The following is a 27,656-nucleotide window of genomic DNA, read 5'->3' on the forward strand; positions in this document are numbered from 1 at the left end:
AACAAGGTCACTTTGGTACACCTTGTGCTAAAGAGATTGTTTGACGTTGTTAATATATATCATTTTTGCTTGATCACGTTCCAGATGTCCAGATGTCCGGTGGTATCTCGATTACATGTTTCAAACTACATAATATAACAAGTTTATGCAAACTACACAACAAGTTACAAATCATGTTGATCCACGGGTACTACTACCACATCTTCAATTCTGGATATTTTGATCCATCCATATAACATTAACCAGAAAGAGAAAAATACACACTCCACAAACAAAACATGAAAATGGACCAAATTAAGATGAAACGTTTCCATATACAACACGGCACTTGTAACTAACTCAATCACCCAATTAATTAATTAACTAATTATTTCATTCAAACCATATGGGTCCAGTACATCACAATCCAAACCACGAAAATAAAACTTGTTAATTAATTAACTAAAATATTGATCGAGTTATTTTTTTCTAAACAAAGATATGTTAAGAGAATCAAAAGAGGGAAAGCAGGACGAAGCTCTGAATTGATTGATTGTAGTCTTATCCGACTCGAGAGATTAATACTAGTGTTTAGACGGAAGCCGGTCTGAATCTCTGCCTACAAGAATGACAGGTAATCTCCATACAAGCAGAATCAACCTGTCTCGTTGCTCTTTCTTTGATCCTCTCAGCTCTTTCAACTTCTTCTCTCGCACGTTCCCACATTTGTCTCGCACGTGCGAACTCCGACTGCGCCATTTCCATCTCCCTCCGTGTTAACTCTCTAACTCTCTCCGCGTACGCCTTTTCCATCGCGGCGAGGCGGATTTGCTCCGCCGCTTCCCATTTCAGCGTCTCTACGCCGTCGTGTATAAGCATGGATGGTGGACCGACGCTGATTGAGAGCTGGAGGTCGAGTGATGGAGCTCTGTGATCGGTTTTTGAAGATGATCGGAAACGGAGGAGGGATGAATCGGAGCGTGGTGGTGGGAGAAGGTTGAGTTCTTTGTTGAGTTGATTTTCCATTTGAGAGAAGAGAAGAAGGAGAATTGGGAGAAGGAAACGAAACTATTTCAATTGTGTAAGAAAGGAATGAAATGAAATTGAAGGACGAGTTATGGACTCAACACCCCGTAGCGGGAACCAATATATAAACACCATGATGTGCGAAATTACTACTTCACCCTTCCTATTAATCTACTTATATGGATTAATCGTAATTTTATCAACATCGTGTCGTTTTTTTATTGTAATTTTTTTTTAATAAATCGTGCTAGTTTGAGTTTAAATGATATCGGCAAAAGTAAATAATTTTTTGCTGACAAAATTTAACAAATTTGGTTTAGTTTTGACACTTTAAAGATGTGGACTTTTTTCCTTAAAAAAAAAAAAAAAAGATGTGGACTTTTTCACGTTCTCAATTGAATTTTATCTTTTTTGTAGACTTATTTGAGATTTTCACACAACGAATGTCTTGTTTTCTTTGTCTTGTTTTGAGTTTGAGATCAATAAAAAATGATGTTGGTAAAATTACTAAAAGAAATGTAAGCAAAATTACACACAAATGACATAATGGATTATACATGTCGATTCATTTAACTTGTCATTTTTTATGGAGCGAGTTGTAATTTTGATTTTGTCGTTGTTGGTCAGTTCGTCTCATCTAACCCTTTAAAAAAAGGGTGGGAAAGATTGGTTCATCAGGTCTAAATAACAAAGGTCTAAATAATAGCCAAAACTGCATAAGGATGACAAAATGAATTGGACGTGTCAATTGATCCATTTAACTTGTCATATTTTATGAAACTAGTTGTAATTTTGAATTTGTCGTTATTGTTTAGTACACCTCATCTAACCTTCTAAAAAAGGGATGGGAAAGATTGACTCATCAGGTCTAAATAAAAAGGGTGGGGGACTTAACTTGACCCAAAAAAAGGTGGGAGTGAAATTTTCAACTATACACATCTAGTTGGTTCATCCAACCTCATTTCTGACATATTAATGACGGAATAAGTTGAAATAAGGTTGGTTGACTCGTTTTGATATTCTTAAAATTACCATTGCAATATTGTAAAAAAAAAAAAAAAAATACCATTGCAATAGTTTTACACATTAAAAATGAGTGAGCACGCGCGCACACACAAATATATCACTAAAATATGGTTTTTTCTAGATTACCCTCTCTTGTTTAGAGGGTATTTACCCTCTCATGATATCAACCAATCAAAACGTAATATACATTGACAATATTAAATGTGAAATAAATGATCCTTTTTCTCATTTTTTTATTAAAAAAATACATAATTTTATTTTTTAAAATATATTTTTATTAAAAATGAAAAAAAACACAGAAATATGATGAAGGTGTTCATCATCTTCATCTTCTTCCTTTGAATCTTCATCATCTTCATTGAATCAAAAAAAATTCTACACTAATATATCTCCAAATATCATGAATTAATGTTATGTTTACCTCAAATCTTCTTTTAAACACAAAAATCAAAATCTTATTCATATTGGCATATTAGATTCTTCAAAGGAAGAAGATGAAGATGATGAACATCTACATCATATTTTTGGATTTTTTCATTTTTAATAAAAATATATTTTTAAAAATAAAATTATGTATTTTTTAATAAAAAATGAGAAAAAAGATGTATATGTGCTTTTAAGAGAGATAGAGGACATAAACGGAAAAAAAATAAAGATAAAGGACCAAAGTGTTACAATTAAATAAGATAAAAGACCCCTAATGTAATCTTGCCTTAATTATATTTAGGTGTTCAATCTTAATTAATTTACACTAAAGGACTGGCTTAGAACAATTAAAATTTCACATCAAATTTCTTTCATCAGAATGTCCTTAAATTTATCAGTTACATTCATAAAATTTCTTCTTCCCATTTTGATTGTTCAATGTTGTCGTTCCAAACTGCCGCATTTTTCAATTTTCGTGAGAATCGTCGTCGTTCGTTTGATTCCAAATATCGTGAGAATTGCTATTATTTCCTGAACTACGTTAGGTATGGTGACTTGATTTTTCATTTTGTTATGATTTTTCTTGGTTGTGAGATAGTTAATTATAACAAGTGAGTAAGTCATTCGTTGTACTTTGAGAACTGCTAGCAGGTGTTGCCTCTGTGATGTTGTGGGAGTTTGCTAGCATTTTTTTTCGGTTGGTGCTGAAATGGTTACGTCATGAGGCTTTTGTTCTTTTGTTTGTACTTAAAGGCTTTGGCTGATAGTGAGGCAGGTCTATGCGTGTTAGCAAATTTTATTAGGTTGGTTGCTTAAATAAAAAAATAAGTCATGATACCTGACGTGGTTCGAAACAACGACAATTCTCACAATAATTGGAAACTGCAGCAATTTGGAACGACAAAATTGAACAATCAAAATGGGAAGAAGAATGAAAAAGAAACAAGAATTGATCAAGGGAAGAATAAAGAAGAAGAAATTTGAATGAAGGAGATGTTTTTGTTCTCACGTTCGGGGTTCTGGAATGGAAGAAATTTTATGAATGTAAGTGATGAATTTAAGGGCATCTAGATGAAAGAAATTTGATGTAAAATTTTATTTGTTATATATCTTGTAGTGTAAATTAATTAAGATTGAACACCTTAATATAATTAAATAAAAATTAAAAGTATTAAAAGTTACCTTATGATTAAGATTAACTCTTTTATTTTTAGAAAAAAATTAACTCATTTATTTAACATTTAATGTTGCCTATGTATATTACATTTTGATTGGTTGATATCATGAGAGGGTAATTACCCCCTAAACAAGAGAGGGTAACGTAGGCCTCACCCTAAAATATGTAATGCAATATGTTAAGCTTTTTTTTCTTTGTATACAAGAACATGAGTTTAGTGGAGTGCATCATTAATGAACATACAATGGCATTAAATATCAAAAACAATTTAACATATTTGGCACACAAGTTTATTTTGTTACTGCATTTTAAAAATAACATTTAATTATTTAATATTTTCTATCAAAGCAAAATAAAATAAACAAAATAAAATATATCAGTGTACAACTTATTTATATTGACGTTGTATATTTTATTTTCTCTAAGAATTTTCTATATTTTGTTGATTAAAAAAACTTTCTAAATTTTATGTCACGAATACTTTTTAAGATTTTGTTTGGGAGTTTGGAGGGAAGGGAAATGAATGATTTTGGGGTTAAAATTATAGAGGAAAATTGAGAAGCATTTCACATTTTTTCGAAATAGTAGTTTTTTAGATAGTGATAAGTTAATGCTAATGATTGAGAAATTTTTAATTTTAATAATATTATAACAACTTTGAGTTCCCTCAAATGACGAGAATTTTATATTTCGAAGAAAAGTAGACCCCCAAAACCCTCTTATTCCACTGTTCTCTATTTCTTTCACTTACTTCTTATTTTTTTTTCAGAAACCATCTTTTCCCTTCTCCTTCAAACTCGCAAACAAAGTCTAAAAGTATCAAATTTTAACATAAAATGCAATTTTTATTTTGGAACAAAAATAGTACTATAAGTTTTTTTTTAGAGGAATAATTATAAGTTGATAGCACAAAGAAATAGATTTAAAATCATCTTATTATTTCCAATTATGTGCAAGAGGGATGCAAGTGCTTTCAATTAGGCTAGTACCTTCCCTCAAAAAAAAAAAATTAGGCTAGTGCTTGTTAAAAAAAAAAAAAAAACTAAGCTAATTATCTAGTTTTAAAATGAAGGAGGGCGAAAAAGTAATTTAGTTGAGAAGGGGTTTAAAGCGTGGGAATTCCGTTATGAAAAGGGAAAAAGGAGGGAAAATAACGGATCGCGTTATTAGGATGGGATGTGTTTGAAAATTGATATAGTGAAAAGTTTGTACTATCTTTTTGGTTTCTCTGAATATTTTAATTGATTTTGACTTTTCCTTTTCTTTTACAGAGATGACATGATGTGTGTAATAATTATTACAGTCGCACGTGCGCCTTGGTGGAGAAGGAGAAGTGAGAAATGAAAAACCTATGTAAAAGTAAATTAAATTATAAATTATTAAATTTGTATTGAAAATCAATTATATAATGAAAGACTATAAATTTTGTTTCAAGTAAAATCAATTTTAGAAATAAAATAAAATAAAATCAATTATACTAAAAAATATTGAAATATGTCAAATTTAATTTTATACTTTTAAAACATATTTGGTCTCTTTAAAAGTGAAATCATAAGTACGTTAAATAAATAAGATAAGGGAAATGCTGACAAGTGTCCTTAGGGCACTTGACAAGAAATTTAAAGTAGAAATTTTTTCTTAGAATTTGTGTATTCAACACAATGAAATATCAAAAAACAATTTTCTCTACATGAAAATTATCAATTGTTTCTATTTTAGAATCTTTAAGGGCATTTGTTAACAAGACTCATAAAATAAATAAAAAATAATACTAATAAGATTTATTCTCATACTGTCTTTTCAACATATATCTAGGCTTTGTGTAATAAGAAGATGGGTCTTGTTAACTAGTGTCATCGGGACGCTAGTTAAGGAAACAAAAAAAGAAATATTTACATTGAAGATATCATATTTTACACTTTTTAAACTTTGACTACATAAGTTCCAAGACACTCATATTATATTTGATTTTCTGGGCACCGGTTAACATTTTCCTAAGAAGAATCATATTTCTATTGGCCAATGAAATAGTTGTTATTAATTTCACCAAACAATCCTATTTTTATGTACACGCAATTATTTATTTATTTTAAAAAAAGGGAAAATAAATATACATGCATGCAGCTATTTAAAGTGAAGTCTCTTTCAAAAAGTTGTATTATTGATCAAATATCATTAAAGATTGAACAAAGTTTTGATAATTGTCATCTTTATCCAAGTACGAAACATAAAGTTTGGTAAAATCATTTGGGGTTTTTTAATAGAAGCCTCTAACACTTCTAGACTTGTTGTAGCATAAGTAGTATTCAGAACCACTTTAATATTAATATGAACTTTTTTATAGGGGAATTAATATAAACTTTTAATGAGGTGTTATAAATAAATTAAACTAATAAATAAGTAGTATTCAGAACTACTTTAATATTAATATGAACTTTTTTATAGGGGAATTGGGGATCCATTGACTCCAAGAGTAAGTCTAAACACTTACTCCAAATCATGACCATTCATTTTAATTATAATTAATGGCTGTGATTAATTCAATTTAACTGTTAAGGTGGGGTGTTTTCCTCTCTCCACATCTACACACATTTATCTTCCAATACACAACAATTCACAATTATCTTTCTGATAAAACACATCAGTTACACCACAAGATCGTTCTTTTCTTTTTCTTTTCCCCTCTCAATTTGCATAATCGTCCCTTTTCTTCTTCTTCATCTTCTTCTCTCTCTCTCTCTCTCTCTCTCTCTCTCTCTCTCTCTCTCTCTCTCTCTCTCTCTCTTCTTTCTCAATTTAGGGTTCTTTATTAACATGTTGAATCCTTTGTGTTTTTATTCCTACAAAAAATCTAGTTAGGGTTTCTCTGATACACAATTTGCAAAAGCTTCCATGCATAATTCTTCCTTTTCTTCTTCTCTCTCTCTCTCTATCAATTTGCAAAAGCTTGCATGCTTCTATTTTAGGGTTCTTTATTAACATGTTGAATCCTTACTTATCAATGCTTCTTCACAATGAAAATTCTGTGCTTTTTATTCCTCTAAAAATTTAATTAGGGTTTATCTGATACACAACCTTTGATTGTTATTTTATAAGAAATTGAGTTTATGTGCATCGAAAATATTTGAGGAGCATAATATTTAACGTAAGAAAGGAGAAAACTGATACAAGCAAAAAAGAAACGAGAAGCTTCTCTGAAGAGAAGTTACAGGGAGAGAGATTCTAAGAGGGAGAAAATACAAAACCATTTTTTTTCAATTGATTAACAGTGTTAGTAAATTGTTACAGTGGAGGGAAAAATGATAGTTTTATGTGAATGGTATTAGGACCTCTTTCTTAAGTCGACAAAAATGATACCTGTTTATTAGGACTTCTTTGAACAAAATTAATTAATGGTCATATAGTTACATAAGATAGGATGTCATGTATTGCTGTTTTGCTTTTCAGTTCAGCTGCCTTTGGAACTCTTGTAATCCTATCTATTGCCCTTTTGGTACTACTTGTGCTAGGGCTGTCTATTAATATATGGTGCTTTAAAAAAAATAACAAAACAGCACGAGGCATGCCAAATACAAAGAGATCGCAGCGTGCTAATCCAATACAAATTGACAAAGAAAATAAACTGCTCCAATTCACCCAAATTCCTGTCAAACTGACAAACTACTACCAAGTAAAAAACTTGATCAACAATCAATACCTATGATCAACAAAAGTGAGCAACACGCCAGAACAAGGGAACAACAATAATTGGTTCCTTTTCTTATAGTAACAATAATAATGAGATATTAAAATAACCAACTCCATTTTATTTATTGGAAACAGTATTAATTCAAAAATAAAATGAAACTGGAAACAGTATTAATTCAAAAATAAAACTGCAAAAAATCCAACAATACAAAGGGATAATTTCTTAACACACTATGCCATTAACTAATAGTATTAATCATTTTGATTTCTTTTCTTGCAAGTTCTGCTGTTGTGACCAGATTCACCACACTCATGACATGCTTTTCTTTTGACTGCTACTTGTTGAGCATGTGACAGTTCAATTCCACTTTTGAATCTACAATTTTGAGTGTTTTTCTGTCCATTCTTCTTTCTCCCTTTTGTTTGTGCATTGCGTGGATTTCTAATAGTCAATTCTGGTTCACTTTCTTCCTCCGACAAGCAATTTTGGTTGACATTTTGGCCAGATTCCAAAGGAGAAACTCCATCACTGATAGCTAAATTTGATTTCTTCATTGCAATGGCTGCCATACGAGTGCGCCTCAAATCAGATATAATGAATTTGTATATCTCATCAGACTCTTCAGCCAAATCAACTAATACCTTTGCTTCTTGTTGAGCATGCATCCTTCTTAATATCTTTGGCGTGCTATTTTGACCTTCAAAATTACTCGTCGTATCACAAACTTCAATGCTTTTGTTAGCATTTTTAGTCCAACGCTGCAAAATAAAATGGTCAGGAATTTGAGTGATACCTTTTGCTTGAAAAATTACGAGTATATGCCTGCACAATATCCCCAAAAACTCATATAATTGACATCCACATTTTGCAATCTGTGTTTCCAAATTTACATCAACGAGAAACATATCTTGAGCATTGTAGTTGCTGGAAACTTGATAGACATAGTTAGGTCCATCTTTGCTAATCTTCTTTTTTGCAAATTTGTAGATCTTCCCAATCTCATCTTGAAATTTACCAAAAATGTTTCTCGAATAAATAGACGCAGCGTGCTCCTCAAGTTTTGACCCTGTAGACAATATGCGTTTTTTATGCCTACTTTCATAATCCTCTCTTTTTTCTACTTCTAAGCGGCTATCAACCGCCTTTTCAAATTTCAACACAAATTCTTGCAGTGTTGTAGTTGCATTCACAAAAGAATCAAAAAACGCATTGATACTCTCACTTCTTTGACTTGTATTCATCCCAGCAAAAAAACAGCTTCTATTATAAACTGGTATCCAAGATTCTCTAATTTTATATAACCCTTGAAGCCATTCATTGTTGTCCAGTCCGTTCTCAATCATTAATCGGCTCCAGTCTTCTTCAAAACTTTCTATACTTGGTGAAACATGAATGCATTTTTTCAATTCTCGCTTGAAAGTGGAATTTTTATGATAAACATGAGCTAACTTTTCAGCAAATTTTTTCCTAATATGCCATAAGCAGAGGCGATGTCTAGTTTCTGGAAATACTTTGCCTAAAGCAGCTTTCATAGCCAAATCCTGGTAAGTTATGACAGATTTGGGCTTTTTACCATCCATTGCCTTAAGAAAAGTTTCAAACAACCATATAAATGAGCGTTCTGACTCGTCTTGTAGTAAAGCACAACCAAATAAAATTGATTGATAATGATTATTCAATCCAACAAACGGGGCAAATGGCATACATACTTGTTAGTCTTATATGTGGTGTCAAAAGATATTACATCTCCAAATTGTTGGTAAGCTAATCTTGATCTAGCATCAACCCAAAAAAAGTTTATCATCCGAGAATCTTCATCACATTGGATTTCATAGAAAAAGTTTGAATTTTCTACCTGTTTCTGTTTGCAATAATTGAAAACAGCTTGAGCATCTCCAACGTCTAAGTTCTTTCTTCGAAGACTTCTGACATGATTCCAACAATCCCTATTAGAGAAAGCCAAGTCCCCTTCACTGAACATTGTAGCAACCTTTCCTGTCGGTATACCTTCTTCCTTAAAATGTTCAACAAGACTTTTTGCAGCACCATTCATGCTTTTATGACACCGCATATAAGACACACTTTTAGGGCTAACCATGGGATGGTTATGATCATTCTTAAATGAACATATAATCCAATTTCCTTCTAATGTACCTCTTTTAACAACAAGTGTGGCTAGACAACCAGTTCGAGAAGTAGAACACTTTCTTTTAGTTTGATTTGTGTCATCTTGGATTTCTTTGTTTATTGAACTTTTCACTATATGATGACCTTCATTACAACATACAAAGACAGCTCTCTTTGGTTTAGTTGAGCGAACACGTACTCCAAAACCCATCCTTTTTGCAAATGAATTGTAAAATTCTTTAACCTTTTCCACAGATTTGAATTCCATCCCCTTACAAGGTTCACTATTTAATTCCTCACCAACATTAGGAGCAGCAGCTAAAATATCTTCTTCAGATATTTCCACATTTGTTGACTGTGTGGCTTCTTCAAAAACATTACCATCCATAATTGACCAATGCACCTGTTTTTTATAAAAATAATTGTCAATTCAAATCATTAAACAATAATCAGAATTATGATATATTATTTTAACAACATAGTTATATACCACGATACACCATGTACAAGAAGTACAAATGGAGGCCAAACAAAAAAAAAGCCAATTATAGTTGAAGGATTACTATAATCCATGAACGTAACAATAAAAAAAACAGCAAAATACCCACGATAAGTATAGCACTATACAACAAATAATATCATCTTTATAAATTAGAAAGAAAAAAATGGCCAAATTAGAAAGGCATCGATTTATCAAAAATAAAATAAACTAGAAAAGCTTCTATCAACAAAAAAGAAAAGAAAGGAATCAGAAAAAGAGGAATGCATCGAACCCTAATTATATAAGAAATTGGCAACACAAATAAAATATAAAATAAAGCATAATTAGCAAGTTGATTACCTCTATATTGAAAAGAAGGGCATGTGCTTAACAATGGATGTAGCAGGTGGAGGTGATAAAGCACATTGACAAATGACGATAACTGATGTGTTTTGTCAGAAAGATAATTGTGAATTGTTGTGTATTGGAAGATAAATGTGTGTAGATGTGGAGAGAGGAAAACACCCCACCTTAACAATTAAATTGAATTAATCACAGCCATTAATTATAATTAAAATGAATGGTCATGATTTGGAGTAAGTGTTTAGACTTACTCTTGGAGTCAATGGATCCCCACTCTAAACTTTTAATGAGGTGTTATAAATCAATTAAACTAATAACAAACATGTAACTGATTTGAGTGACAAGAGACTCAGCCATCTAAGCAAGTACAAAATAATAATATGTCATAATTATAATTTTTGGTAAAAAAAAATCAAAATAAGTAGTTATGGAGATAATGATATGCTTAATTTTTTCCAAGGTAATTGCAGCACATTCCGGTAAATATGGTGCAGATACTTCCTTCGTTGTCAATTATAAGCAAATTTTGAATTTTTAGGTTCATTCAATTAATAATATATGTGGTCCATAATAATAATATAGATCATATACATCATTGATTGAATGAATCAAAAAAATTAAAATTTGCTTATAATTGACAACGGAAAGAGTAGGTTGAGTCGTCAAACTAAGCTTCGTAGAAATCCAAATCCGACATGTTTAAAAATTTAAGGTCCATTTTGGCATACTAGCCTACTTAATTAAAGACATATTTCGACCCAAAAAATAAAACATATTTCATATTGACTATTTAAATGAAATATGTTAATATGATATACTTTGATTTATTTTTTTCTTTTTTAATTTGTATGTCAAGTCATTGGATAAATAACATGTTTATAAAAATTAAAAATGTTTGGTGTGCACTCTATACAGATATATATCTTGAGAGAAAGAGAAAATGAGAGTTATGTGCTAAATGCCTTGATGATGTTGTTTAAGGATACTGTTTTTTTTTGTACGCTTAATGATATTGTTTGAGAATGCATAAAATAAAAGTCTGTCTTGAAAAATTATTTTATCGTAATTTTGTCTTCAATAATAATTATATCAATTTTTATGCAAAAAATATCTTACAGTGCTCTAAAAGCATTTATCATTTTTTATAATTTGATCGTAGCTTTTTGGTAGGGCTTGATGCATGTCCCGTACGTAAAATTAAAATTAAAAAGAGCCACTTTCTAAACAAGCATTTGGCAACTCCGCCCACGCTAAGGGCAGGTTGGCACGTGGGAAAGTGGCTAATGGCCTAATAATATAGGGAGGGGCTGACCATGATTGTGCCACACTGACTAACACTCATGAGATCATTTCCTTCATCTTTTGGGTGGGGGCTTTCCTTTTACTCATTTACTTCATTTACTTTTGGGTGGAGTAATAATCAATAGAGTAATGATATTTGTACAATTTATTGGTACAACTTTTATGACAACTTTGGTTTTATCTCTTTTGATTTGTCAAAAATAATAGAGAGAAAAAAAAGGAAGAGAGAGAATAAAAAGATGATGTGAGTATGAGAGAGAAAGTTGTCAAAAAGTTGTTAGAAAATGGTTGTACAAATACTATCAATTGGGTTGTGTTAACCGGTGCTTCCGGACACTGGTTAAGGAAACCAAAAAAAGAAAGTTTTAATTTAAAAATAACACTTTTTAAATTTTTAAAGAGTTGACTTCACAAGTTCCAATGCAGTATTACTATATATGCTTCCTTAACCAGTGCCCCGGGGACACCGGTTAACATTTCCCATATCATTTCTCTAATTAGTATCATGTGTGAATAAAATCCACATCGTGTTTAGTTGTCTGGTCTGGTGACACAAATCAATATTAAATTTCTCTAGAAAAACAAATTAATATCAAATAAAATAATTTTATACATCCATTATGAATAAAATGGAGTTAAATATAATTTTTTAATATTTAAATATATTTATTTAAAAGTAAGCTGAATAATAAATTCAAGATACAATGTCAATTGCAAATATTAAAACTCCAAATTTTAATTTCGAGCTAAAACTCCCTTGTTTTTCTTTTTTCAACAGAACCAAATATCAAAAACAAAGCAAGCACATTTCCAAATTTTTGGGAACTTAACATCGGAACAATGACGGGTATAATTCGAGGAGAATCGAAACAAACTATATGTGAACAATTTAGATGATAAGGAGAGTTAGATAGTTCGACTGATTTAAAGATTAAAAGAGTTGAAGTTCATGGTTTAAGTCTTGACAAAGAGAAATGTATTAACAATTAGCATGCTAACATTTTCCATTAAAAAAATATAGATAACAAAATAGAGGAACGAGAAAAAGGCCACGGTTTCCATGATGCAAATAATGTAACTTATGAAAATAAATATTACAAATAAAATATCTAGTAAACCATAAAATAACCTTACTACTAACTCATAAATATTTTTTTTGAGGGAACTAACTCATAAATATAAAAGGCCCAACATCATAAGTCAAATAGACTATATAAAAACATTTCCCGATAAAGTCACGATGCATCAATAGGAAACATCAAGAGTTTACCAATCAAAAAACAAGAATCCACTCAATAATAACTAATAGTTTAAATTGCACCAAAGGTCCTTTAAGTTATTTAATTATAATAAATTGGTCATTTAAGTTTGTTTTTTGTACCACTTAAATCTTCTAAGTTATTTAATTGTAACAAGTTAGTCTCTTAAATATTTTTCATATTATTTATGACCTTTAAGTTATTTAATTGCAACATTTAAACACTGAATAACTTACATTTTTAAGATATCTAATCCCCTAAATTGTTACAGTTAGATAACTTAAAGGATCTAATTGGTACGGGGAAAACATAAAGGATTAACTTGTTACAATTAATTAACTTAAAAGACTTAAGTGGTATGAAAAAAACTTAATGGATCAATTTATTACAATTAAACAACATAAATGACTTATATGGTTTAATTTAGCCTAAATAATACAAATCATAAACATTTAATATTCTAACACTCTCCCTTAAAGTTGAAGCGTGATAAGTTTTGAATTGTTACAAATTAACCTTAAAAATGTTGAGAGGCAACGACCAAAGAATAACACATATGCAAAGAAGCAACCAAGCAGAATAACATATAAAGGAAAGAGTAGAAGCCAAAGAGAGAAACCATCGCAATAACATATAAAGTAGGAGTAGAAGCCAAAGAGAGGAACCATCGCAAAGGAAAATCAATCAAACCACATCGAGAAGAACCGAACCAAACTAAAACTGATTGAACTAGACGAAACTAAAACCAACTGAACCAGACCAAACCAGCAGAAATAAGAGCTTCTACAACCATAAATCCAACAATAGAAGTCCCATCAAATCAATCAGACAATTGTCCAACAATAAAACTCAAAATCGACATTGAAGCACAACAAACTTACGCCAAATTTTATCCAAATCAACTTGAAAAAACAACTAGATTGAAAACCACTCAGGAACTAGACAAAAACACAAACGAGTCATACAATCCATTGATTGGTAGACAAGAACAAAGCCATTGCCAAGAAAATCAAAGTGAATATGTTTTAGTGTAATCAAATATCTTTCGTGTGTGTCCCCATGAGCTAACTCAGATGACAAAGACAATAAATTGGTAAAAAAAAAAGGTGAATTTCACCACCAGGCTATCTAACAAAAAAAAAAGGATATCTCTTACGCACAAACACTTCATACGATCAAGCATAAGTTTCAACCCAAAACTTTAATTATGGTAAAAGAAACATATTTCATCTTATATTAGCGCTCTTAAACAAATAAAATGAATATATATAATAAATATAAATGAATGTATTTTTTACTCAAATAAACAAATAAAACAACAAACATCTTTTACATTTGTTAATACTTTTCAATACTTTTTTTTTTACTCTTTTCCTCTCAAAAATAATTTTTTATTCATTTCAAATAAATACATTAAAATGTAACAAAAATAACATAATTATTAAAGACCCCGTAAACAGCCACAGCCTTTTGATCGAAACATTACTTTATTCAAATGGAAAGCGCTTTCAGATTTTTCTAAAAACTGAAATAAGAAAAAGGAATATTTGTTGAGAGTGGGATTTGAACCCACGCCCTTTCGGACCAGAACCTTAATCTTGCGCCTTAGATCAACTCGGCCATCTCAACAACTTGTTAGTTTTTTGAACGTTTTATATATATACTAATCATATTAGGGAATTAAGTTTTTTTGGGGCACACACTATACTCTTCTTTTTATCATTGGAGATATACGCGGAATTGCGTGTTAAATTAAAACCAAACCGATCTATGTAAGCATATGCACACTGATGCTTTTTGGTCATACTGGGTCTGGTATAGTATGGTGCCTAATCCACATGCTATGCTTGTGATGTGAAAGTTTCTCTCCCGCACCTTTTTTTTCCTTCTTTTTTTAACCTATGGTTTTGGAAATGTTACAATATAAGAGTCTAAATTGTGTGAAAGATAACACGTATAAAATCATTGGATGAATTTGTTATTTTATTGAATAAATGAATCAGCAGGATTTATAAAATCATTTTTGTTATAATAGTGAATGCCCATTAATCTTTTCTCATATTGTATTTTCTCTATAAAACTATAGTATAATCATCGTCAAATACCTTACGTGGTCCTTTAAGTTATATGTTTAAAACAGATTAGTTTTTTAATTTTTCTTTGTTACCAATTGATCTTTTAAGTTATTTTTTGTTATAAATTGGTCATTTAAGTCATGTAATATTTGCATTGTCATCTATCTTTTCAGCCAACTTCGTTAAAAAATGTTTATAGACCATTTAACATTAAGATGGTAGGTAAAAAATGTTTATGACATCAAACATGATTACTTATACACATTTTCTTCTTCTTATTTTTGAATTCAAGCCTAATTTTACAGATAAATATTTGATTAACAACTTTATAAATCAAGTAATCAATCAATTTTGTTTTGAATCAAGATCAAATAACACACCTTTGGGTCTTAGTTTTGAGAGCATTGAATTTGGACAAATCAATTAACATTAAACATCCACACAAACACTTTTTGATTGAGTTTGATGAAATTAGGATAATGATTCAAATACGTTACGAATGTTACGACTTAAAAGACTAACTTGTTATAATCATCTAACTTAAAGGACCAGAAATAATATTTCAACTATAATAATAGAAACTTACTTTTGGCCGAACATAATACAATCCTTTCTTCTCTTTTTAATCTTTACTATTGTTATTGTTTTGAAGAGTGTCATAACACATTATCAGCGTAAATGCTCTAATAGCTGTAAGTATATTTTTCATATTTTTTCCATGCAAATCTTTTATGTCTTTATACATATATATAGTTTCATGCACTCCTTCATTTTTTTTTTGAGGGATGCACTCCTTCATGAGTTGGGTGGAAACTTTGTGAGACAGTTTCATGCACTCTTGTTCACCACCTTCAAATTTTCCACCTCGTGTTGAATTGTCGTGGTGCAATACTTCTCACACAAACCCAAAATATCCCTTATATTGATTGTGGATTATAGAAGATAAGAGGAATTTAACAAAGAAGATTGAGTGTGTAGGGACTAATCAATTATTTTCATGATAATTTAGACACTAAATCGATGTATTTTTATAGTTTAGGGACTACTAACTATTGGCCAACTTAACAGGAGTGTTAACTGAGGGGCTAAATAATTGGATGAGAGAATAATTTAAAAGTTTTTTTAGTCGATTTTAATGGTTTACAAACTAAATTTGTAAAAAAGTGATAATTTGTTTGGCTGCGGTAGAAGTGAGTCTTCTAAATCTTAGTATTTTATATAGCGGATTTTAATGTTAAAATATTATTGAGCTATAATACTTTAACACAAAAAAGTAGTCCTTTGTGTTGAGACATTATATAAAATACATTAAATTTAAATGTTAATTTGATTGGAAGAGAGATAAAAAAATAATAGAAAAACATAAAACTGTTTTTTTTTTTTTTTTTGTATTTTCGGTATGGTAGAGCATCGAATCTAGATCATCAAAGTTGAAGACCGAAATTTCAACCAAATATTTAGAGTAACTGGCAAACAAAAAACCGAATAATAATATCGTTAATACATAAATTTGTGTCAAAATATAATTCATCTTATCTTATTTGTAATAAATTGTTGTTATTTCATTGACTTCTACCTAAAGTTATTTATTTCACAGCAACACAACAAAAGGAAAATGAAAGTTTCTTGCAAAGAAACAAAAAGAACATGTATAATGGGATCATTTCCATTTCCCCCCATTCGTCATTGTAAAAAGTTGAAATCATATATAAAGGTACACTCTTATGCTACAACTGGCAAAGGGCACCTAAACGATCCTGCTTGAATGTAAAGGACTTTGAGGTTCTCGACATTGGGACCCAAGGAACAATATGTTTACACAAGGATTAGTTGGAGGCCATGATAAATGAATCATTGTGCTAAAGTGGCCTCCATCACTCCCTCAAATGGTGCTTGTGAGATTTATGCTCCTAAAGCTGATCAAAATGGGGGTTAGGGAGATTGCAAAGATTGCAAGGCATGGCATATCCAAACTCCCAATCATTCACATGCTTCATGTCCAACCTAACCCATTGCAGTACTTTTCCCAAAGTAATATTGCCTTAAACCTATTGGCTCCATCCCAACTCGATGGCTGCTTGAATTTGTCCTTCTTTCTTGAGAGAGAGATTTGTCCTTCTTAGCACCCTATAATTGATGATTAAATAGTTTTAGTACCCTATAATTGATGATTAAATAGTTTTCATTTGTAATTTTTATACTTGAAAGAATTAAAATAAATAAATAAAGCAGTATGGTTATCTCACTGATGAGTCATAATTTAGTCTATTTTAATGCATTATTTGGTTTAGTTTTATTTAGATTTCATTTTATTTTATTGCAAATTTATTTCCTTTTTGAATCTTTTACTTCAAATTGCATTTTATTTTATTTTAGGAACGAATATATGGTGGAAGGTGTCTTGGAGCAAAAGAAAGAAGACTGGAGCAAATACAGTGCGAAAATACGAAGATACGGAGACAAAAATATGTCTCCCACAAGTCAGAACCTTGGCACGGCCCGTGCCAACATGTGGCACGGTCGTGCCACCCTCCAGAAGTCTCTTTTGCTGCTTTTTCTTCGGGCCCAAGTTACTCTGTTTTAGTTTTACCGAATAGCCCTTGTAGTTGCTTAGATTTTATGTCAATTGTAAAGCTATAAATAGAGTAGCTCTCCATCATAAACAATCATCTTTTGTTCTTGGAATAAAAGTTCACTTTTACTTTATTGTTTTATTTTATATTCTTCTTCTTCTCCTCCTTCTTCTCTATGTCTACAATGAACGTTAGTGAGTAGACTCTTCTTGTCTTGGGATTGTTGGATAAGTCTAATGACATAATCCTAATCGAACCAAGCTTTAACCCTAATTTCATGTAACCGTAATTTCTAATTTAGATTCACCGTTTCAACATGAATTAACCATTATCAAACTGTAGAAGCGAAAGTGGAGGGTTTGATAATTGTTAATCCATCATCTCAAATATCAATTCATAAAGCGAAAGCGGAGCTTTGATATTGGAACAAGTGAATCTAGACAATAATTGCAAAGGCAGCGAAATAGTCTTTGCAATTATTGAGACATGTGTAGTTTCAATCCTTATAAGCTTCTTCTAGTAATCAAGTCAGCGAAATAGGCTTGGTTACTAGGGGTAAACTCTCACCGGACTTTTATTGGAAAGGTGAGGGGCTAAGGGAAACCGGTATTTAGAAATTAAGGTGTAAAACATGAAATAAGAAGTTAAAGTCTTGGCTAGTGAAGTACTTGTTGTTATGACGAACCAATGGTCCCAAGGCTCCTTTTATTTTATTATTGTTATTTTCTCTTATTTAAAACCCCCTATTTTATAATCTTTCTTCTCTTCTAATCATTCTCTAAAAGTTAATCGAATTCATAACTCCCTAGCGGAACGATACTCTTTTACTACTATTACCGTGCACTTGCGGTTTGACTCTATCACTCACAACACAAGAAATAGTGGTTTTGTCTTGAGATTGACATATATGACAATAATTAAATGATACAATTAAAAAGTAATTAACATCACAATGAAAATCAAAAGAGTCGTTTATGTTAAGACTTTTTTTTTTAATAACTGATCATTCATCGTGGAATAAAGATATTTTTGAAATTTCGTTTGTTTGCTGTACTTTCCAATTGAAAGTATGACATGATGCTGTTATATCTCTGTTTTTTTTTTAATATGAAGTGATATTATTCCTCTTTGTGAAATGTAGTGTGAAAGCCTCTTAAATCAAACTTTCTAATGGAAAAGAGTAAATTCTAAATGATTTTTTATTTTTTATTTTACATTTTTCTTGTATGTGCTTTCTTTTCAATAATTTATAGTGTTGGATAAGATATAGGCCCAAGCCCACCATGTACATTCTCTTTCATACATCTTTAGGCTTTTTTTAGTTGTTTTATTTTGAAAACACATTTTGAAGATCCAATACAATGTTCCTCTAGACTCAACTCATGTTGGTCGTATTACCGCATCTTTTAGCGTGTTTGAAAATATATGATTTATCATCTTCATCAAATAGTGTGGTAACACATAGTTTAAGATATATATGTGTAAAGTAATTATAGTGTATGGAGATTAAACTTTTTTATATAAGAGAGAAAATAGAAAGAAAAACTATGACACAACTCTAGGAATAACTTCCTTTAAGTTCGTATAGAAAAGAATATTAATACCAACAAGAATAAAATGTACAGTAACAAGAGGGAATAATCATGGTCTTTAAACCCTATGACGTTAGCACAATAGTTTGCTTCAGGGCGGATGTGATTAACTTGGATGGTCCAACCAGGGAAGTGGATAAGAGAGGAGCTCATGGGTGAGAGGACGAAGATGAAAGGTGGAAGTAAGTTAACAATGGATCATATCGACAACACGATGCGAAACTTATACGATGGCATGAGTCTGCTGCATTCTCTAGCCATTTGAAAACCAAATAAAATACCATAATACTAGGCAAACAATATATTTATTGTCCAAGGTTACGTAAAAAAAAAAAAACTTTACATAGTAAACCATGGAGATCTCAATGAGGCCTCCATAAGTTGACTAATCATTTATGTAAGAGACAGTCATGATATAGAAATATATTGCATACAATTAAGTGCGAGTATACAATGCATTGAGTTATAGTATAAAAAAATTGATCCCACATGAACTAAGGTGGTTATGGTTTCACCACTTCGCTAAGTAAATGACTTGTTTGTGTAAAAAGGAAAACAATCATTTGAGGTTTTCAACATTTAAAATAAAGAAAACAAATAAATGATGCTAATAAGAATTAGTTTGAAATTCAGTTAGTAAAGAGTGGCTAACAGGCTAAGGGCGTAACTTGGTTAAAATAAAGGTTTGCATGAAATAGGATGTTTCAACATCGTACAACATCTTGGAGAAAAATGTTTTTCTAACACTAAAATTCATGATTAACGTATGATTACTGCTATTCTGAAGTTCAAAACTAAGTTAATCATGCAACATTGTAAAGGTCAAAACTTACCTATGATCTTTAAACCTCGTATTAGAGATAAGCATAATCTCTACATTTTTATCAGCCTCATCACAAACAAAAGCTGAGATATAGTAGTAGCTTGCATGAGAGAGACTAAGTTGTTATACCTGCAAAAGATAAGTTGTTAGTTTTTCAACTAGGCAATTTCATATACATTAATATATTTTTTTTTTAATTTTTGACAGACATAAGATATCAATATATCTTTTTTTAAAGGTAGGAAAATACTAATATCAATAATATATCACATTACAATAGCATAAACAAAAGAAAAATGTCCGAGTCCCTTTAACACATCCATTAAAAAAATATAAATAGAAATAAGCCAATTCTATGGTGCACAAGTGAGATCTGTATCAAAAAAATTCACCATTAAATAAATGAGATACGATGTGATTTATTGATCTAACAGTGAAAAAGACATTCATGCAGTTATGAATGATGCAAGATCATTTTATTTGCTTATATTAGACGCAACAGTCAAAGAAACAATGTGTTAAAATAGTGAATTCAACTTTTTTTAGGGGTAATTGCATTCACCTCCCTCAAGGTTTGGCTAAATAACACAAACATCCCCTCTAGTTTTGAAAAAGCACTTACCTCCCCTCTAGGTAACACCGTCAACACCTTTGGTAAGTAAAACACATTCCTCTGCACTTGACCTGCGAACATCTTAGAACTGTGACTTCACGTTTTGCATTTTTTTCTATAATTTGAACCGGATTCTAATTCCTATCATTTTGTGTGGATGATGTTAACCGTTAATTTTTGTACCACCACAACTTGGCTTAAAATGCATCCCAAGATTTGTACAATTTCAGATTGCATCTATTAGTTTTTAATTAAAAAAATAAAATTGAAGTGGAAGGGAACTCATTGAGTGGAAGAAAGGAAAAGAAAAAATTAGCCATAACGCTTTCAAATTTGGAAGAAAGGAAGTGGATGGGAATTTATTATGTTTTAACGGATGCAAACGGTGTTAAGCTGGTAGAGAGATGTAAATCACATTGTAATTTAAGTAAGAGAGGCTAGTGTCTTGTTAAAAACTAAGTAGGGGAGGTTAGTGTCTTGTATAAAAATAGAGGGGGTGTGAGTGTCATTAAAACAAAACTTAAGGGAGGTTAATGTAATTTCCTTTTTTTTTTTTTATCACGTAACATAATAAGTAAAATTTCACCTTTAAATGAATGTTTGAACCTCAAGTTTTTTATACATATTATCCGAGTCATGTTCACGATAACATAGTGAATTCAACTTTAGAAAAAGTAAAAAAATGTTAATTCTAATACAGAACTGCTATTTTTTAGATTTATTAAATTAAATTAAATTGTTAGATCTAAGTGTAAATGAAAAATCCCTCAGAAATTTCCCGCGCACTTGACCTAAATACTGTCACATTCCCGCTTTCAACTATTTCCATTGAATTCACCTTCCACAAATGACAAATCCACAACACAATTGAAACTGTTTCACCCCAAGCCAAGCATTCATAATTGTGATTTGAAAACTCCATGAACTCTCGAGAAGTTACTCTAGTTGCCACCTCAACTGCGTTCGGCGCATTGGCCTCCGCAATCGCTCTTCATTTCTTCTACCGCTCTCAAACTCACTCATCCAAAACCAATCCCTCGCAAAACGGCACCGTATCTTCTTCTTCTTCTTCACGAGTTAGAAGTTCTGGAGACCCTTTCGACCCTACCAAGCGCAAAGGGTAATTTCATTTCTAATTCTAACTTCTTTTATTTACTTTTTAGCTCGTGTTGATTTAACGGGTTTGAATTTATGCAGATACTTGTCTTGGGATGATTATTTCATGGCTATTGCGTTTTTGTCTGCTGAAAGATCCAAAGACCCTAATAGGCAGGTCATATTTTATTGCATAATGTCTGTACTTATTTTTTTAGAGATCAAGGCCTTGTTTGGATAAACAACTCAATTGGAAGCTTATAGCAAAAACGCTTATCATGATAAGCGCTTGTGTATAAATAAACTATTTATTGTGTAAGTGCATGATTCGAATCAGGTTGACTCGAGTCATGCAGTGTAATTTTGCCTATAAATAGCTGTTTTTTGATACAATTTGTAACAACTCACAAAATGGAATCTTAGAGAGAGGGAACACTGAAAGGATAGGGTTTTAAGTGTTGAGAGGAGAGCTATTGGGTGAGATTCTACGGTTTGGGAAAAACATTTTAAACACATTGGGTAGTGAGCAAAGGTTCGAGGTTCTAGGGCTTTGCTCCACATCTTTGTTCATGTTGGTTTGAACATGGGTTCAAATTCACAACATATTTCTATAGCTAAAAGACAAAATAAAGTTAAATTCTTTATGTTTAAGCTATAAGTTGTTTTCATAAGCTCTTTGGGAAAACTTATGAGAATAAGCCAACAACAACTTATAAACATGTCAAGCTATTTTCATAAGTTTTTCTAAACAGTCTCACAATTGCTTTTGCCAATTCAAACAGACATTAATTTCCATGCACCGATACTCGTAATTATTTATACACATCTTTGGTCAAATCATACTGTGATCAAATCATATTTTAAGTCTAATCTAGTATCTTAGTACCTAAATATTGTAACAAATATTTAATATGATTGGATGCATGTGTAACAAAATTATACAGATAGTGCATACAAATTAAAATGCTGATTTTAAAGGTTATGCATACTGGTGCTGTTGTTGTTGATATTGTAGGTGGGTGCTTGTTTAGTTAGTCAAGATGATATAATTCTCGGTAAGTTCATTCTGTACTCTTATCCAATCTATTCATTTTTGTGAAACACATGTTTCATGCCTTGTTTTTTTCCTTCCGTGGCAGGCATTGGTTATAATGGATTTCCAAGAGGTTGTTCTGATGACAAGTTACCATGGGCCAAGGTTGGTGTTTAAGGCAGGAGTTGAGTTATTTTTCTTTTGCTATCATTTAAAATTTCTCATTGATTGATAAATCTATTTATATGTTTCAGAAATCTAGGACTGGGAATCCTTTGGAGACTAAGTACCCGTGAGTGTTTTAAAATCATATTTCACTCTTGTTGTAACCTTAGGGCCCGTTTGGATTAAGCTTATTTTGAGCTTATGCAAAACAGCTTATGCAAATAAATAAGCCTTTATGTATTATTCGTAAGTTTGTAAATGTAGTTTATGAAAAAACTGCTTATAAAGATACCATTTTTGTTAGTAAGATCTTATAAATCAACATAAAAGCTTATTTAGTTGGATAAGCTATTTTGCATAAGCTCAAAATAAGCCTAATCCAAACGTGCATCCTTGCTCAAGTCTTTTCATTAACCAGGATCACTTTGATAATGGTTTTTTTGTTCTTTCTATTTCAGTTATGTTTGTCACGCTGAAGTAAATGCTATTCTTAACACAAATCACGCCTCTGCTGCTGGACAAGTGAGTTCCTCTGAACCTCTCTAATTAACATATAGTTAAGTGTCTTATTTCATTGGAAATATTGTAGCTTTTGGATATTATTTTCCTTTATACTTTATTTATGACGTTCCTTTTGTAACTTCCACACCTGGACAATGCCATTAGTTTTAGCATATATAACATGCTACTGTTTATACCAGTTAGCACCTTGAAGAAATTTCTTATATATTTCGTAAATCAAGTTTTATTTTACCACCTGATCCTAAGATATTCTTATTTTATTTTTTAACCGATGCAGCGGCTGTATGTGACCATGTTTCCTTGCAATGAGTGCGCCAAGATCATAATCCAGGTTGGTGGTCTTGTTGAATTTGATGCATACTATAGTGATGTGCGTAGCAGAGTAAAACCTTGACATGAATAACAAAGAAATCCCTTAATCATTGATAGAGAACATGGATTATATATATATATATATATATATATATATATATATATATATATATATATATATATATATATATATATATATATATATATACAGCTAAGAAAGGGTTAAGCCAAGGCACTAACTAACCCAACAGACCAAGTAAACAAACTAACCCAAGATCAAGAAATAAATCAGAGGGTTAGGCTAAACAATTAACTAAGCTAACCGATCAAACTACCAAGGTAAAGTATACAACAAACTTATTTATCTAATACCCTCACAAGGTGGAGAGTGTATGTCAATAATTCCTGGTTTGGAATTCGGAAAGGAGAGAATGAAAATGTTGAGGATCAAGAGGTTTTGTAAAAGTAGCGGCTAATTGATCTTTGCTTGCGATGTGCATTAGTCAAAAGAGTTTTGTTTGGAGTTTCTCGTGAACTACGTGACAACCGATTTCAATGTGCTTGGTACGCTAGTGTAAGGTTGAATTTGCGGCAATATGAGAGGTGGATTTTCCGTCACAGTACAGAAAAGCTGGAATCATGGATGCATCCTGAAGATTTCCAAGTAAATAAGTCAGCCACTGTAACCCAGACTGGCAGCGAGAGCACGGTATTTAGCTTCTGATGAGCAATGAGATACAATTGCTTGTTTCTTTGAACACCATGAAATGAGAGTCTCCCAAGAAGATGCAGTATCCTGTAACAGATCTTTGAGAAGTAGGGCAAGTAGCCCAATCGGAATCACCGAAAGCTTTGAGGTGAAAAGGAGATGAGGCTGGGAAGAATTATCCTTCGCTGGGATTTTTCTTGAGATATCTTAAAATACGGATTGCAGCATGATGATGAGAATTAAGAGGGTTATACATATGTTGATTGAGCTGCTGGACAACAAAGGATATGTCAGGTCTTGTGCTGGTGAGAAAAATGAGGAGACCAGTGAGACGCGATAGAAGGTAGCATCATGGAAAGGGTCATCAGGAGAAGTAACAAGAACAGCTTCAGGATTTTCTCTTGGGTGAAGATAATAGGGACCTACGTAAGGATTAGAGGATTCTGTTTCAGAGGGGGGTTGGGTAGCTCAAGTGGTTTGAGCTAAGGGATAAGGAGTTGGCGGTCTTGAGTGCAAACCCAGACGAAGGAGAAAAAACTAAAATAACAACTAACTACTAACATTTGCCATTCAAAAAAACATAGAGGATTCTGTTTTGTAAGATTGATTAACAGTAGGAATGGTGAAACCATCATTATCTTCTGGATCTGCCATGGAAAAAAAGAGATCAGAGAAAGAGAATATTGCAGGCTGATACCATAGAACAGAGTAAAGCCTTGATATGAATTACAAAGAAATCCCTCAATCATTGATAGAGAGCATAAAAGTGTATATATACACAACTAGGAAAGGGTTAGGCTAAAACACTAACTAACCCAATAGACTATGTAAACAAACTAACCCAAGATAAAAAAATACATCAGAGGGCTAGGCTAAACAACTAAGCTAACCCAGCAAACTAACTAACTAACCCAAGGTAAAGTATACAGCAGAATTATTTATCTAATACTGTGACTTCCTTACCCTGTTAATGAAAAATAATAAATCACTCAGCTGGTTTCGTATACAACTGCCACATTTTATCATTGTTCAAAACTATTGTAGGCTCTTATGTGGAAGGGAAACAAAATGAAGTTTGACTGTGATTTGTGATGTTAATTTTGTAAGTGATTTTAGGACTAATAGAAATTACAATAATTTATGAGCGTTTATCATCTGATAATCGTGTTTAATCCTCTTCTGATTGATAAAAAAAATTGGACGTACTTGGCACTGCCACCTTGCATATGCATGTGAGGTTTCTTAAACTTGGTATTATTATTCATTCCTTAGAAGAGGTGCATCATATATTTAAATTCTTTCTTGCAGTCAGGAGTTTCCGAAGTCATTTATTATGTGGAGAAGAAATTAGGAAATTCAGATGTTACATATACTGCCTCTCATAAGCTACTTTCATTGGCTGGTGTAAAGGTAACCTCCTATCCATAGTTTTCTGTATGTGTATTTCACTTCATTCAGTTGGCTTAGGTATACCAAATTCTGATACCGATTCAATAGTAATAACTTATCAATTTGCATGTTCCTTATATTTGTGTTTCATGTCTCTACCCAATGTGTAGTAGCTCTTGAACATAACTTTAATGTAAATATTTTACTTGGTTATGATTATGCAGGTCTGGAAACACCAACCACTGATGAGTGAAATTCATCTCAAGTATGAGGATCATTAGATTTGAAGCCTGACATGACATGTATTCAGTGTTTGTAGTAACTGTATTCAAAAATCAGAATTACCTGAAGATGATGGCTGTGACAATTCTGAATACTTGAAATATATTTGATTTTCTCCTCAAACAAAACAAGCAACAAAGATAAGAGTCATGACACATTTTGACTCTTCATTATGTTGTGTGCAATCATACCATAAACCTAAATTAAACCCTCATCTAAGGTCTCCACATTGGATCTTTGCAAGTATGGTAGTAGGAGTTTGTAATACCTAATTTTTCTAGGATTCATAATCAAGAAAACCACCAAAACTATAGACATCTTAGAATTTACAATTTTCACATTATGAAGAGGAATTTACTTTGATATGTGATGGTAGAGTAGAAACGGTCCTATTCCTATGGCTATGTGATTGTGAGAATGCTTTGGACTATGAAATCCCTAGAGAGGCTCCCCCTTCTCTCTTCCCATCTTTTCCCTGTGTGCAATTGCGCCCAAATAGGCTGTCATCCTCCGTTCCCAGTTACGTACATCCTCCCTAAAAGTTGCTATACAAGGTATTCAACTTTATTTTGAGTCTCATGCTCTTATAACTGTCTATGTTTTAATTTCAGTGTAGAATGAGCTTCCAAGCTTTCAAAGTTAAAAGGACACATGTATTTGTTGGAATGCCATCTTTTGCAACCCATCCACGCTTCATTGATCTTCCAATCCGATGATCAAATTTGATATTATTGAGATCACTCATAATCGAAATGTGCATACAACAATAACCAATTTAACCCATAACTGGATAGATAAAAAGACTAAATTCTCTTCTCTTTGTTGTCATGTGAGTGGAGGATTTTTAAGGTGACAAACAGGTTCTAGATGTTGGTTTAGTGACATGGCCCTTCGTTACTATAATTCTTCTTTAAGTGAATGAAGATTATCCAAACAATTTTTCATTATGTCATTTCTTAAGTTAGGACTCATTCTTGATAGATATAGCACGGATTTTATGTGAGCAGCTAAAACCCGTATATGTGAAATTCATCGTTAGTTGTAGAAAGTTTTTCCAACTATTCACGTTAATCCATTAGCCTTATCCCCGTCAACTTTTTTTGTTGACTGGTGAAATAATGTATTAGGACTCTTCATACATTATTTCACCAGTCAACGAAAAAAACATTATTTCATGAGTCACTAAATTGATTAGTTTTGAGGTATTGTCTGCTTTGGGTCGTTGAGTGAGCCCTCACATTTTTGTCCTTTATAAAATGGTGTCTCGTTGTGTTGAGGAGTGCGAATGTTGTATATAAACCACCCTTAACTTCGATTCACAAGCATTGTGTGACTTTAAAGTGTACCGAAACAGTTGTCCCCCCGTTCGAGGCTAAGGGAGAGAGTTTATGGGTCTGCACCCCTAGTGAAGTCACCAATGTTTCATTTCAACCTCAGGTACGCCGCACCGCAATTGTTCTGGTACACCTTAAAGTCTCAAATTGTTTGAGAATCGATGTCAATGGTAATTTATATACAACACCCACACTCATCAACCGAACGAGATATATTTTATAAAGATCAAAATCAAGATCTCAACGCGATGTAGTGCACTTGAGGGGGAACGGAACAACCTCAAT

General features: G+C 31.9%; 4 protein-coding genes and 1 non-coding gene across 5 annotated transcripts; 1 reads left to right on the plus strand and 4 right to left on the minus strand.

Annotated features, from left to right (window-relative positions):
* Nucleotides 1-279: 279 nt before the first annotated feature.
* On the minus strand, nucleotides 280-1,369 carry LOC146901581 (SHOOT GRAVITROPISM-like protein). The gene has a single exon (XM_085735179.1). It carries the CDS (start codon nucleotides 1,003-1,005, stop codon nucleotides 571-573), a length of 435 nt encoding a protein of 144 aa, XP_085591305.1. The 5' UTR covers nucleotides 1,006-1,369; the 3' UTR covers nucleotides 280-570.
* A 5,978-nt stretch (nucleotides 1,370-7,347) lies between these two features.
* On the minus strand, nucleotides 7,348-10,565 carry LOC146901582 (protein FAR1-RELATED SEQUENCE 5-like). The gene is made up of 2 exons (XM_085735968.1): nucleotides 10,291-10,565; nucleotides 7,348-9,852 (listed from the first exon to the last, which is right to left on the minus strand). Exon 2 carries the CDS (start codon nucleotides 9,023-9,025, stop codon nucleotides 7,574-7,576), a length of 1,452 nt encoding a protein of 483 aa, XP_085592094.1. The 5' UTR covers nucleotides 9,026-9,852; nucleotides 10,291-10,565; the 3' UTR covers nucleotides 7,348-7,573.
* Nucleotides 9,123-9,837, minus strand: LOC146901583 (protein FAR1-RELATED SEQUENCE 5-like). The gene is made up of 2 exons (XM_085737068.1): nucleotides 9,178-9,837; nucleotides 9,123-9,134 (listed from the first exon to the last, which is right to left on the minus strand). The coding sequence occupies exons 1-2, from the start codon at nucleotides 9,835-9,837 to the stop codon at nucleotides 9,123-9,125; spliced, it is 672 nt and encodes a 223-aa protein (XP_085593194.1).
* Nucleotides 10,566-14,402: 3,837 nt separating the features above from the next.
* Nucleotides 14,403-14,483, minus strand: TRNAL-AAG (transfer RNA leucine (anticodon AAG)). The gene has a single exon. It is a non-coding gene; the product is annotated as a tRNA-Leu (tRNA).
* A 6,869-nt stretch (nucleotides 14,484-21,352) lies between these two features.
* LOC146901585 (Cytidine/deoxycytidylate deaminase family protein) lies at nucleotides 21,353-26,210 on the plus strand. The gene is made up of 9 exons (XM_085731970.1): nucleotides 21,353-21,650; nucleotides 21,728-21,803; nucleotides 22,641-22,680; nucleotides 22,765-22,823; nucleotides 22,913-22,950; nucleotides 23,282-23,345; nucleotides 23,623-23,676; nucleotides 25,675-25,776; nucleotides 25,980-26,210. Exons 1-9 carry the CDS (start codon nucleotides 21,451-21,453, stop codon nucleotides 26,034-26,036), a joined length of 690 nt encoding a protein of 229 aa, XP_085588096.1. The 5' UTR covers nucleotides 21,353-21,450; the 3' UTR covers nucleotides 26,037-26,210.
* Nucleotides 26,211-27,656: the final 1,446 nt, after the last annotated feature.

This window comes from Medicago sativa, chromosome 8 (assembly GCF_051527215.1).
Source record: "Medicago sativa cultivar Bolivia chromosome 8, Bolivia_mono, whole genome shotgun sequence".
Taxonomy (NCBI): domain Eukaryota; kingdom Viridiplantae; phylum Streptophyta; class Magnoliopsida; order Fabales; family Fabaceae; genus Medicago; species Medicago sativa.